General features: G+C 47.2%; 1 protein-coding gene across 4 annotated transcripts in view; it reads right to left on the bottom strand.

Moving 5' to 3' along the window:
• The window catches only part of LPP (LIM domain containing preferred translocation partner in lipoma), a 211053-nt gene that overhangs the window by 81631 nt on the left and 115400 nt on the right, over nucleotides 1–14022 (bottom strand). For all 4 annotated transcript variants that reach the window (XM_087872385.1, XM_087872387.1, XM_087872386.1 and 1 more), the window contains one exon: nucleotides 12765–12887. In XM_087872385.1, coding sequence (XP_087728511.1) covers nucleotides 12765–12887 — 123 coding nt within the window. The remainder of the gene's footprint in view (nucleotides 1–12764; nucleotides 12888–14022) is intronic.

Genomic DNA, 14022 nt, shown 5'->3' on the forward strand with positions numbered 1-14022 from the left:
TCTTCATAACACAAATTCTTCAGTCTAATCACCAACCTTGGTATAATTAGGCAAACTGCCAAAGGCTTCTCTTGGCAAAAGTTCAAAAGCAGAAGACGCCGACAAGAAATAAATGCAGCAAGACGATCAACGTTGTTTTCCGACAAAGAGGCCAAGACCCGTTGCTGGACTTTTAAGCCTTCTGGGAGGGGCCAATCATCTCCTGGCCTTACTCCTGAGTCGTCCTCTCTGCTTTAGCTGCTCCTGCCTTCTGGCAGCTCTTCTCATGCGTGCACTAGGAACAGGCTCCTCCTGTTCCTCTGCCTCTCTGCTGTCAGCCTCTGGAGGCTCCGGAGTCTGCACATCACTCCCGGATGGCCCTGGCCCCATCCCTGCCTCTGACCAGCCTCTGCTGGCGGACCACAACACTTTTCAAGGAAAACACTCAGATACCTGGTCTGCATTCATACAACAGGCAGTTGCAAAATTAACCCGGGTTCAGGGTCCACACAATGCAAGGCACCATGAACTAACCTCACCGACTGGGTTCATCCATCCTGCCGATCATCTAACCCAGGTTAACGCCTCCCAAGCTTTGCACGGAGTTTGAACGAATTTTATAGATCCCTCCAAGCCAAGATCAACTGAAGTTCATGGCATGAGAACAGCCGAGATGTATGTCTCAATTTACGCAACATTATTGTGCAGGGAAAAAAAGGCCCCTACAACCATAGGAGTCTATTTCTAAGATTGATGGCATCAAAATGGACGTGCTACCCTGATTGTGCCCGATTTTGTCTGATCTTGGAAGCTAAGCAGGGTTAGGCTTGGTTAGTAGTTGGATGGGAGAACACTTGGGGTTGCTATATAGGCTTTGGTGCCAGTTTGGGGTAGTAGTTAAGGTGCTGGCCTAGAAACCAGGAGATGGTGAATTCTAGTCTCACCAGAGGCACAAAAGACAGCTGAGTGTCTTTGGGCCAATCACCAGGAGACGGTGAGTTCTAGTCCCGCCTTAGGAATGCAAGTCAGCTGGGTTCTTTTGAGCCAATCACCAGGAGACGGTGAGTACTAGTCCCGCCTTAGGAATTAAAATCAGCTGGGTTCCTTTGGGCCAATCACCAGGAGACGGTGAGTTCTAGTCCCGCCTTAGGAATGAAAGTCAGCTGGGTTACTTTGGGCCAATCACCAGGAGACGGTGAGTTCTAGTCCCGCCTTAGGAATGAAAGTCAGCTGGGTTCCTTTGAGCCAATCACCAGAAGATGGTGAGTTCTAGTCCCGCCTTAGGAATGCAAGTCAGCTGGGTGACTTTGGGCCAATCACCAGGAGACGGTGAGTTCTAGTCCCACCTTAGGAATGAAAGTCAGCTGGGTTACTTTGGGCCAATCACCAGGAGACGGTGAGTTCTAGTCCCGCCTTAGGAATGAAAGCCAGCTGGGTTCCTTTGGGCCAATCACCAGGAGACGGTGAGTTCTAGTCCCGCCTTAGGAATGAAAGTCAGCTGGGTTACTTTGGGCCAATCACCAGGAGACGGTGAGTTCTAGTCCCGCCTTAGGAATGAAAGCCAGCTGGGTTACTTTGGGCCAATCACCAGGAGACGGTGAGTTCTAGTCCCGCCTTAGGAATGAAAGCCAGCTGGGTTCCTTTGGGCCAATCACCAGGAGACGGTGAGTTCTAGTCCCGCCTTAGGAATGAAAGCCAGCTGGGTTCCTTTGGGCCAATCACCAGGAGACGGTGAGTTCTAGTCCCGCCTTAGGAATGAAAGTCAGCTGGGTTACTTTGGGCCAATCACCAGGAGACGGTGAGTTCTAGTCCCGCCTTAGGAATGAAAGCCAGCTGGGTTACTTTGGGCCAATCACCAGGAGACGGTGAGTTCTAGTCCCGCCTTAGGAATGAAAGCCAGCTGGGTTCCTTTGGGCCAATCACCAGGAGACGGTGAGTTCTAGTCCCGCCTTAGGAATGAAAGCCAGCTGGGTTCCTTTGGGCCAATCACCAGGAGACGGTGAGTTCTAGTCCTGCCTTAGGAATGAAAGTCAGCTGGGTGACTTTGGGCCAATACTTCTCTCTCTCTCTCCCAACCTCACAGGGTCGTTGCTGGGAGGAGGCCCATGCATTCAACAAGTCCGCTGCCTTGAGTTATTTGCAACTCAAATGCAAATATTGCCTGTATCCCGCCTTTTATTAGTTGAATAAAGGTGGGATCCAGATACATAAATAAATAATCAAAATCTCCTCCCACCTTCCGCACCTGTTATACAACTGCTACAGCTCATTTCAACCCCCCCCTCCTCCCTCCCCCCCGTGTCCACAACACAACACAGGATGGATGGCTGAATTTTGTGAGTCAACATACATACAAGGCTCCCCTGGGACCCCCCCCCCCACACACACGTCAGCTTCCCCGCATCCACGACCGACGTCACGGGGCCGGCTAAATTTCATCAGACCCAAAACAAAAGGTACGACAACATCACAACATCGGTGGCGAGGATCCTCCCCGTCTGCAAGGTTGCCAAGGGAACCTGATTCTTCCCTGCCACCGATACAACCCCCCTTAATGAAGATTTTTTTTTGCTTCTCCCATCCTGTCCCCCCCCCCACACACACACACACACTCCCCAAAGAAAAGGACCGTGCCTTCTGCACGAAGGGATGCAGGCGGGGATGCGTGAAAAGCAGAAAAAAAAACTAGGAATAAATCAGCCATCCCTTCCCTGCATCATCGCTCGCTGAGATTTTTCTCCCAACGGACGGGATTGCAAATCCAAGATTCCTGGGTGGAATTCCTGCACGGCGACGCCTGAGTTGCCGCATCCCTTCCCGGGGGAACGCAGAAGTAAAAAACTAAATAAAGAAATAAAAATAAACAAGCATTGCGACAATGCTTAATTTACAACCCAAAAGGGACCTTTAATGCGTGCGGGGAATCGGAGCGGGCGGGTGTGCGTGGCACAATTTTATTTAATCCCACTCTCTCTCTCTCTCGGTTAGGAATACGATTTGCGGCGCATATGCACAGCAGATCCCAAAAGGCAGCTGCATTGTATGCGCTCGGCATAAGCCACAGGTCCGTGGAACGATCTCAAAAGCTGGAGTGGTTTTGTTTTTTGCAAGAGGTTTTTGAAGTGGATTCTGACTCAGATGTTCACAAGCTCCGAATTCAAATCTCATCCTCGCTATTGTACATACTATCTATACTCTGTTATTGTCTTGTTTTTCTATTATGTCTACTCCATTATTGTTCTGTTTTTCTATTGTTGCAACGTTATTCTTTAGCTTTGCATGGGGGTACACTGAGAGCATCACGCGCCAGAGACAAATTTCTTGGGTGTCTATTCACACTTGGCCAAATAAAGGATTTAAGTTCAGTTCAATTCAATCAACCGTCGTATTATAGCTTTAGCTTTTGTTGTGTTGTTGTTGCTTTTATTGGATTGTGGGGAGCTGCCTGGAGTCGTTGAGAGTCAGGTGTAATATACGTTTAATACCTTATATCAGAGGTCTTCAAACTTGGCTGCTTTAAGACTTGTGGACTTCAACTCCCAGAATTCTCTGGGAGAATTCTGGGAGTTGAGAATTCTGGGAGCTTTGCTGGCTAGAGAATTCTGGGAGTTGAAGTCCACAAGTCTTAAAGTGGCCAAGTTTGAAGACCTCTGCCTTATATAATCTGTGAGCAATCTCCAGTTGGAATTGGCAACCTAAGAGGGGTGGAAACTTAATATAGGAAGTCCTGGACTTACAACATCCGTTTGTTTAGTGACCGTTCAAAGTTACAACCGCATGGGAAAAAAGTGACTTTTTTCACACTTACGACTGTTGCAGCATCCCCCTGGTCATGTGATCCAAATTCAGAGGCTTTGGCAACTGGCATGTACTTATGACGGTTGCAATGTCCCGGGGGGGGGGTCACGTGATCCACTTTTGTGACCGTCTGACAAGCAATTCAATGGGGAAAGCCACTTAGCGACTGTGTAACTAATTTAACAGCTGCAGTGATTCACTTAACAATTGAGGCGAGAAAGGTCGTAAAATGGGGCCAAATTCACTTAACAACTGTCTCCCTTAGCAATGGAAATTTTGGGCCTCAACGGTGGTCGTAACTCGAGAACTACCCGTACCATCGTGGTCGTAACTCGAGGACTACCTGCAATCTACTGTTGGATTTTCCATCTAAAAGTGGTGAAAACTTCATAACGCAAATTCCTAAGAAAAAACCATAGAATTATTTAAGGGATTATCGAAGAATATAAGCAATTCTAAGCAGGGCATTGATTTTTTTAAAAATTAGGGTGTTCAGTTCTAATAAATTTAATATTTCCAGATATCAAAGAAGCCGTTTCGGTATTGCTTCCAGAGCTCCGATCGAGGTTGGCATGGCAACCAACTTCCTTTTTCTTATTATTACAGTTTGATGCACAGTCAGCCAGATATTCAGACTGGATCTCACATTTTGGCCCCGTCCCCCCCGCCCCCCCACTGTGAAATGAGTTCTTCTGCCCCGTTTAAAAGCCCTTTCTTGCCACCGTCGTTCGGTGAAACCACTACAGCGGTTATGTTAGTAGCACCGTCGTTAAGCGAATCCCAGCTTCCCCCATTGGACTCTGCTTGTGGGAAGGTCGCCAGAACGGATCCCGTGACCTAGGGGCACTGCGAGACCGTGGTAAAGACGAGTTGCGTCAAGCATCCCAATTCGCATCCCGTCTCCACGGGGATGCTGGAGCTGTCGTAAGTGTGAAAAACGAACCCCAAGTCATATTTTTCACGAATGGTCACTAAACAAATTGTTGTAAATCACATCTACCTGTATTGATGGAAACAGCACATCCTGGCAAATCAGGGAAGCTCCTAGCTCAGGGGTCTCTAACTTTGGCAACTTTAAGTCTCCAATCTTGGCAACTTTTAAGACTTGGGGACTTTAACTCCCAGGAGTCTCCAACCTTGGCAACTTTAAGACTTGGGGACTTCAACTCCCAGAGTTCCTCAGCCAGCTTTGCTGGCTGAGGAACTCTGGGAGTTGAAGTCCCCAAGTCTTAAAGTTGCCAAGGTTGGAGACTCCTGTTCTAGCTGTTGCATCCCATTGGGAATGAAAGAGTGATGAGAATTCAGCCTGGAGTTTGCTATAAATATAGCTCGGGTTTCACACCGAGCAAATCGACGGGAATTCTTTCCTAACGGCTTCCTCCATTTCGCTCTAATTAAATCCACGTTCCAGAACTCTTGTAGGTCAAGGACTCCTTGTAAAGTGGGGACCTAGGTTTAACGTGGAGCAGCAGTTTTTCAACACCAGTGGCTGCATTCCCACAAACAGCTGACATCCAAGCTACAGCGTGAATCAAGAGTTTGAACCAAGATGCTGAGAGTCTGGAAAGAGTGCAGAGAAGAGCAACGAAGATGATTAGGGGACCAGAGGATAAAACATAGGAAGAACGGTTGCAGGAACTGGGCATGGCTAATCTAGGGAAGAGAAGGACCAAGGGAGACCCGATAACATCTTCTAATATTTGAGGGGCTGCCCCAAAGAAGAGGGGGTTCATCTATTCTCCAAAGCAACAAAGAAGGCAGGACAAGAAATAACAGATCGAAACTCATCCAAGGAGAGAAGCAGCCTGGAATTAAGGAGAAACTTCCTATCAGTGAGGACAATTAACCAGTGGAACAGCTTGCCACCAGAAGTTGTGGGTGCTTCAACACTGGAGGCATTTAAGAAGAGATTGGACAGGCATTTGTCCCGAATGGTATGAGGTCTCCAGGGGGTCAGACTAGAAGACCTCCAAGGTGCCTTCCAACTCTGTTATTCCAAGTAACTCAGATTAAAGCAGGCTAAGCATAATAAGGTCAACCTATCCTCCAAAGCTCCTGAGGGCAGAACGAGAAGCAATGGGTGGAAACTAATCCAGGAGAGAAGCAACTTAAAACTAAGGAGAAATTTCCTGACAGTTAGAACAATTAATCAGTGGAACTGCTCGCCACCAGAAGTTGTGGATGCTTCATCACTGGAGGTGTTTAAGAAGAGACTGGGTGGCCACCTGTCTGCAATGGTCTAGGGTCTCCTGCTTGAGCATGGGGCTGGACTAGAAGACCTCCAAGGTCCCTTCCGGCTCTCTTATTCCTTCTTTCCTCCCTTCCTTCCCCTTCCTTCCTCCCTTCCTTAAAAAGTGTTTAAAGAAGAGACAGTCAGTTGTCTGAAATGGTCTAGGCCAGGGTCTCCTGCTTGAGCAGGGAGCTGGACTAGAAGACCTCCAAAGTCCCTTCCAACTCTGCTATTCCTTCCTTCCTTCCTTCCTTCCTTCCTTCCTTCCTTCCTTCCTTCCTTCCTTCCTTCCTTCCTTCCTTCTTCTTTCCTTCCTTCTTTCCTTCCTTCCTTCCTACCTTCCTTCCTTCTTCTTTCCTTCCTTCCTTCCGTCTTTCCTTCCTTCTTTCCTTCCTTCTTTCCTTCCTTCCTTCCTTCTTTCCTACCTTCCTTCCTTCGTCTTTCCTTCCTCCCTTCCTTCTTTCCTCCCTTCCTCCCTCCCTTCATTTTTTTTTTTAAAAGAAGAGACAGCCACTTGTCTGAAATGGTCTAGGCTGGGTCTCCTGCTTGAGCAGGGAGCTGGACTAGAAGACCTTCAAAGTCCCTTCCAACTCTGTTATTCCTTCCTTCCTTCCTTCTTCTTTACTTCCTTCCTTCCTTCCTTCCTCTTTCCTTCTTCCTTCTTCCTTCCTTCCTTCCTTCTTCCCTTTTTTCCTTCCTCCCTCCCCCCCTTGTAGAATCGTAGACTCCTAAGGCTGTAAGAGATCTGAGAGGTCTTCTATTTGTCTGAAGTGGTGTAGGGTTTCCTGCCTAAGCAGGGGGCTGGACTAGAAGACCTCCAAGGTCCCTTCCAGCTCTCTGTTTGTGTTACTCTGATTCTGTTTAATTCTGAATGGCAGACTCCTCAAACAGAGAAAGGTTTTCAGGACACGACAAACCAACCAACCAACAGCATCAACAAGTCACGCAGAACTCTTGCCAAGGAAACGGTGTTTTTTGCAAATGCCCGGAATGTTTTTTCATTCTTTGCTTGTTTTGCTAACCGATTCCCGGCAGCGGCTCCAGTGGCCGCGTTGCCAAAAAGGAGAAGCGTTGTGCTTTTGTGCATCGCTCCGGCTGCAACGAGACGCCTGCTGCCCCTTCAGTCTCCCCCCCCCCCCTCAACCAGCTAAAAATTCCTGCCACGCAAATAATGCTAGCCTCAATTTCTTCCCCGAATTACACAGGAGAAAACTACCGTGTTATTAACGTTTGCTGGGCGTTTTGGCTACGGGGACCCCGCTTTTCATGGATTGCAGGCAGTCCTCGATTTACGACAGTTCTTGTAAGACGACGGTTCAAAGTTTCCACGGGCACCGAAAAAATGTGACTTGTCGTGGCCATTTTTCGCACTCAGCGTCCCCCGTGGTCACAGGGGATCAAAACTGAGACACTTGGCAACTGACTCGTATTTATGACGTGTCCCGGGATCACGTGCTCCCCCTTTTTGCGACCTTCTGATGAGCAACGTCGATGCGGAAGCCGGGCTCACTTAACGACCAGGCTATTAACTTAATAGCCTGGTCGTGCAGCAGACTAAAGCACTGTTATTAACAGTGCTGTTATTAAGACCAGCTGCCTGCAATTACTGCAAGTTCGAATCTCGCCAGGCTCAAGGTTGACTCAGCCCTCCATCCTTTCTAAGGTAGGTAAATTGAGGACCCAGTTTGTGGGGGCAATAAGCTGACTTTGTATAAATATACAAAAGGATGAAGGCTATTGCTTAACGCATTGTAAGCTGCCCTGAGTCTCCGGAGAAGGGCGGCATATAAATCAAATTAAAAAAAAAAAATCAACTGCAGTGATTCATTTAACATCTGACGCAAGAAAGGTCATAAAATGGGGTAAAACACACTGAGCAAACAGTCTCCCTTAGCAACAGAAATTTTGGGGTCAACTGTGGTCGTAAATCGAGGATTACCTGTCTATATGTTCTAATACGGTTGAAATTATTATCGGTGGCTTGGCTCACCCCAAAATTGAAATTTCGGGAGGGGAGTATGGAGAGAGTCCCAAATGACTCATATTTATGATGGTCGCAGTTTCTTGGGGTCACGTGGTCCCCTTTTGCGACCTTCTGATGAGCCAAGTCAAAGGGGAAGCCAGATTCGCTTAACAACGGTGTTACTCACTTAACAACCTCAGTGATTCGCTTAACAGTGGCAAGGAAGGTTGTGAAATGGGGCCAAACCCACTTAAAGAACGTCCCTCTTAATGGAATTTTGGCCTCCGTCATGGTCGTAAGCCGAGGACTAGCTGTGCTGAGGAGTAACAGAACACCTCGTTCAAAGGGAGGGGAGGATGAGAAAGATAAAACAAACAACACCTATCGAAAAAGTACGGAAAGTTCTCGACTTAAGGGCACAATTGAGCCCAACATTTCCGTTGCTAAGCAAGACAGTTGTTAAGTGAGTTTGGCTCCATTTTATGGCCTTAAATTGGGAACCAACCCAGTTTCAGGATTAGCAGCATATCCTGAATCATATACAGGTAGTCCTCGATTTACGACCACAAGGGAGCCCCACATTTCTGTTGTAAAGCCCTGTCTTGTACTGCCCTATAAGCATTTTACAGCCTCTTGCCCCCAACAATCTGAGTCCTCTTTTTAGCAACCTCAGAAAGACGGAAGGCTGAGTCAACCTTGAGTCTATCAGGATTGAACTCCTGGCTGTGGGCAGAGTCAGCCTGCAATACTGCATTCTAACCATTGTGCCACCAAGGAAGGAACGAAGGAAGGAAGGAAGGAAGGAAGGAAGGAAGGAAGGAAGGCAGGCAGGCAGGCAGAAAGAAAAAAAATAACTGCTTCACAGTACTTTATAATCCCCTCCCTCCCTCCCTCCCTTCCTTTTTTCTCCCTTTCTCCATTCCTTCTTTCTTTTCTTTCTTTCCTTTTTCTCTTTCTCCCTTTCTTTCCTTTCCCTTTCCCTCCCTCCCTCCTCCTTCCTTCCTTATCACACCCGGCATTCATTCATTCTTTCTTTCTTTCTTTCTTTCTTTCTTTCTTTCTTTCTTTCTTTCTTTCTTTCTTTCTCTTTCTTTCTTTCCTTCCTTCCTTCCTTCCTTCCTTCCCCTCCTTCTTTCCTTCCTCTCATTCTAATTTCCTTCCTTCCTTTTCCTATCTCCCTCCCTCCCTCCCTTCCTTCCCAAGCATTAGCACTTGGATTTATATACCGCTTCACAGTGCTTTTCAGCCCTCTCTAAGCGTTTTACAGAGCCAGCCTGTTGCCCCCAACAATCTGGGCCCTCATTTTAGCGACCTCGGAAAGACGGAAGGCCGAGTCAACCTCGAGCCGGTCAGGATCGAACTCCTGCCTGCGGGAATGCAGAGTTAGCCTGCAATGCCGCACTCTAACCATTAACCAGTATTCAACTCAGTCAAGATCCCTCTCACGATCTTAAGCCGATCCCAAAGTGGGAGCAATCATGTCACCCCGAGCCCTTCTCTTCGTTCGACATTACCAGTTCCCTCAACCATTCATCATACAGCTAAATGTCTACGGCAGTGTTTCTCAACCTTGGTAGCTTGAAGATGGGTGGACTTCAACTCCCAGAATCCCCCAGCCAGCAGCGCTGGCTGGGGGATTCTGGGAGTTGAAGTCCACCCATCTTCAAGCTTCCAAGGTTGAGAAACACTGGTCTATGGAGATTCTCCATCATCCAGGTCCTGATTGTCCAAAAGGTGTTTTTTTTCCCAAGAGGCAACTGGATTTTCTGGTTTTTCTTTTGAAGACGTTTCGCTTTCCATGCCAGAAGCTTCTCCAGCTCTGACTGAATGGTGAGGAATGGAAGGATTGATACTCCTTGCAGACAGCTGGTCATTTGCATCCTTTTTAGAGATTCACTGAGGCCACTTGGAGGTCTGTCTGTGTCCTCAAGGTCACCTGAGTGGTGCAAATGGGGCTGGAGCCTTCTTGAGACTGCTGAAAGGACCGTGTTGTACGCTGGAAATAGGTGATTTCGCTGAGGCTCCACCCCCATTTGCACCACTGAAGTGACCCAGATAAACCTCCAAGTGGCCTCAACGATCCTCTAAAAGGATGCAAATGACCAGCTGTCTGCAAGGAGTATCAATCCTTCCATTCTCCATTTAATCAGAACTGAAGAAGCTCCTTGGATGGGAAGCGAAACCTCTTCAAAAGGAAAAACCAGAAAGTCCAATTGCCTCTTGAAAGAAAAAGCAACTTTGGGACTTTCATCATATAGTTTAGCCTCCAGACCGCTGATCCCCCTCTGCAGTTCTTCTCTGCACTCTTTCTAACAGCCTCTGCTCTCTTTCTCGATAAAGAATTTGTTGCTCGCCAAGGCCCAACAAATTGCTCAAACTCTTCTACGCCTGAGCGATGGATCCCTTGCCCAACATTTTAGGACCCTGTTACCGGCTGAAAGCAATAAAATAAAATAAAGTAAAGTAACAAGGAAGAAAGGAACAGCAGGGAAGAGATTTGACATCTCACACTTGCAAAATCACCCCAAATCTGCAAATTCCTTCTCTGCTTGAGACGCCACCGGCTACCAGTTGGCAATTATTTGAAATGTTCCTCTCCTTCCTTCCTTCCTTCCTTCTCTAAGCAGGTAAGCCAGGATCCGTTATAACCTCTCACATCTCAAGAAGGAGCAAATGAACCTTGGTTTCTTCTCCTTAAGCCAGTAATTCTTTAATATAGTCGCTGCAGGAGGAGAACAATGATTTTGAAAGCCTCGACTACATACGCCGGTTGGAAAAATTGGTAGCCGACACCTCGTTTTCAATGCTGCCAGGAAGCCGACGCCAATGGATAAATCTTTCCCGATCGATCAATGAATCAAAGAGAAAATAATAATAAGAGAGGCAGCAGGAAGAAAAAGTTGACAGACTACATTACTTCATTTTGTAATTAATTTTTAATTAAAAGGTTAATGACTGCTATCCTGTCTCCCCTGGTCCTTCTCTTCCCTAGACTAGCCATGCCCAGTTCCTGCAACCGTTCATTGTATGTTTTAGCCTCCGGTCCCCTCATCATCCTGGTTGCTCTTCTCTGCACTCTTTCTAGAGTCTCAGCATCTTTTTTTATAGTGTGGTGACCGAAACTGGATGCAGTACTCTAGGTGTGGCCTTACTAGGCTTTATAGGGTGGTATTAGTACCTCACTTGATCTTGATTGTGTCCCTCTGTTAATGCAATTTAGGATTGCATTGGCTTTTTTGGCTGCCGCTGCACACAGCTGGCTCCTATTTAGCTGGTTGTCCACTAAGACTCCAAGATCCCTCTCACAGTTCCTGCTATTAAGCCTGGTTTCCCCCAGTCTATATGTGTCCTTTTGGTTTCTCTTGCCTAAGTGTAAGACTTTACTTTTCTCTACACTGAATTTCATTTTATTAGATAGGGCCCAGGGTTCGAGTCTGTCAAGATCCATCTGGCTCTTGAGCCTATCTTCTGGGGTGTTGGCTATTCCTGCCAGCTTAGTATCATCTGCAAATTTGTGAAGTTCCCCTTCTATTCCCTGATCTAATAATAATAATAATTAATAATAATAATAATGTTATTTCTATACCGCCCTTCTCCCGAAGGACTCAGGGTGGTGTACAGCCAATTTAAAAACACAAGACACAACAATGATTAAAAATTAAAATAATTAAATAGATTTGGCCAGTTTAAAACCCCAAAAATTTAAAATACCCCAATTTAAAATCATTATGTTGATAGCCCATTATGTTGATCTAAGTTGTTTATGAAGATATTGAAGAATCCTGGGCCTAGGACAAATGAAGATTTGCACGCTTGCACACTGCTGCAGTGGCCCAGTTCCCAATGAGCCATGGCCCGGGAACAGTCCACGGCCTGGAGTTGGGGATCCTAAATCAGAGGTCCCCAGTCTTTCTGGCTTGGCCACCTGGCCTGGCAGAGTCGAGGGGGCGTGTAAGTGGCAAACCACACCCACGTGCACAGCTGCATTTGTGCGAGTAGCAAGCACGTGTTCCCTCCATTCGTGCAAATGGAGCTTTGCACGCTCCATTTGCTTGCGGTCGCGATGCTTGCCCTTGCATATGATGCTCAACTCACGCGAGTGGCAGGCACTTGGCTCGTGTGCGAAACTCCCCTCACACAAGCAGTGAGGTTGCTTGAGAGGAGAACACTTGTGCTTGCACCTGAAGCTCCACACACACTTGTTCCATCTCTTCCATGGCCCGTTTCAAACAGGCTGCGGCCCAGTCATGGGCTGCGGCTCAGGGGTTGGGGACCCTGGCCCTAAGTTAAAGAACTGAATAAGGTTTTTGGATGAGAAGCAAAACGTTTTCAAGGGAAAAAATAAAGGAAGTTCAGAAGCTTTTTGGATGAGAAGCGAAACTTTTTCAAGGAAAAAAACGAAGAAAGTTCAGAAGCTTCTTGGATGAGAAGCGAAACTTTTTCAAGGAAAAAAAGAAAGAAAGTTCAGAAGCTTCTTGGATGAGAAGCGAAACGTTTTCAAGGAAAACACGAAGAAAGTTCAGAAACATCTTGGAACAGAAGTGAAATATTTTCAAGGAAAAAGCAAAAATAATTCAGGAATTTCTTGGATGAGAAGCGAAACGTTTCCAAGGAAAAAACGTTTCCAAGGAAGTCCAGTTGCCTTTTTGGAAAAAGCACCTTTGGGACAACCATAACTTGGATGATTGAGAAGCTCCATGGATATTGATCTGGGAACATCTCAGCAGCATCAATTCTGCACATCACAGGAGACCACAGGTCTCTTGCAGCCCCTTCCTGTCTCCCGCATCTCACCTGTTGGCTCCTTGGCTTGTAAGGTGAGCTGTTTTCCAGGTCTGCAAGGATGCTGGTCAAGGAGTCGATCTCCGCATCCAAACTGGATCTCCTCTCTTCCAACGTCTTCCCGCCAGAGTTGACCTGAGAAGAAAGAGAAAGAGACACCTTCAAAGAGGCTTGGGAAAGGATTCTACGTAGCGTGAACGTCGGACGTGTCGTCATGACCTTTAGGAATGGCTGAAGCTTGAGAGGAACTTTTGGTGAGGAACCTCTACTGCGTTCTTTCCAAACAACATTTAGATGGGGTCTTCTACAGATGAGTTTATGAGTTGTAGGGTCCTTGGTGATCTCTGAGTTTTCTTGATTGAGTTTATTACCAAACTAGGTAACATCACCAATACACTGATGAAGTTACTTAGTAGGGTCATGAAATGTCTGCAAGAAAAACCATCAAGCTCAGAGAGCATCAAGGACTTCACAGTCCTTTTCGGTTTCTTCCTGCTCCTCTTCCTCCTCCTCTTCCTCTTCCTCTTCACTGTGAACCCCACTCCCTTTTAGCACTGATGATGTTGCAGCAATGAAAGCTGCAAGAAAACTACCAAGCTCAGAGAGCACTAAGGACCCCAAAGTTCTCCTCCTCTTCCTCTCTGCAAACCCCTAACACTGATTATGTTCTCTAGTTCAGGGGTCTCCAACCTTGGCAACTTTAAGCCTGGAGGACTTCAACTCCCAGAATTCCCCAGCCAGCTGGGGAAGTTGAAGTCCTCCAGGCTTAAAGTTGCCAAGGTTGGAGACCCCTGCTCTAGTTGGGTCATGAAACATCTGCAAGAAAACCACCAAGCTCAGAGACCACCAAGGACCCCACAGTTCCACCCTGAGTTACGAAGCTTCTCTTTTCCAATGTTGGAGCCTCACAACCTCCGGAGGCAAGTCGATCGAGGCCTCCTTCATGTCCCTAACAGCTACTCCAAGTAGTGATTCTAGAGAACAGATCCCAAGAAGCCGGTGAGCCAACCTCTTCCTTTCCTTTCCAATTAAATCAAATTACAGCCCAGGGCTCATTATCGATAATTACGGCCTCCGTTAACCCTCCTGATGTCTTGGCACCTCTGCCATCCTCCCCTTCTTCTGGGGGACGGAGGGTGTGACACGAATAAAGATTTAATGAGCTCTTTGGTAGAATTCCAAGGCTGGGGTGGCAACCTGGCGTGGCGAACAATGCCAGGGGGAGGGAGCCTTGGCAAGGAGGAATCCGACGTTCCTGGAAATGCCCAAC

Source organism: Pantherophis guttatus, chromosome 6, assembly GCF_059756535.1.
Source record: "Pantherophis guttatus breed Tessera chromosome 6, ASM5975653v1, whole genome shotgun sequence".
NCBI classification, from domain to species: Eukaryota; Metazoa; Chordata; class Lepidosauria; order Squamata; family Colubridae; genus Pantherophis; species Pantherophis guttatus.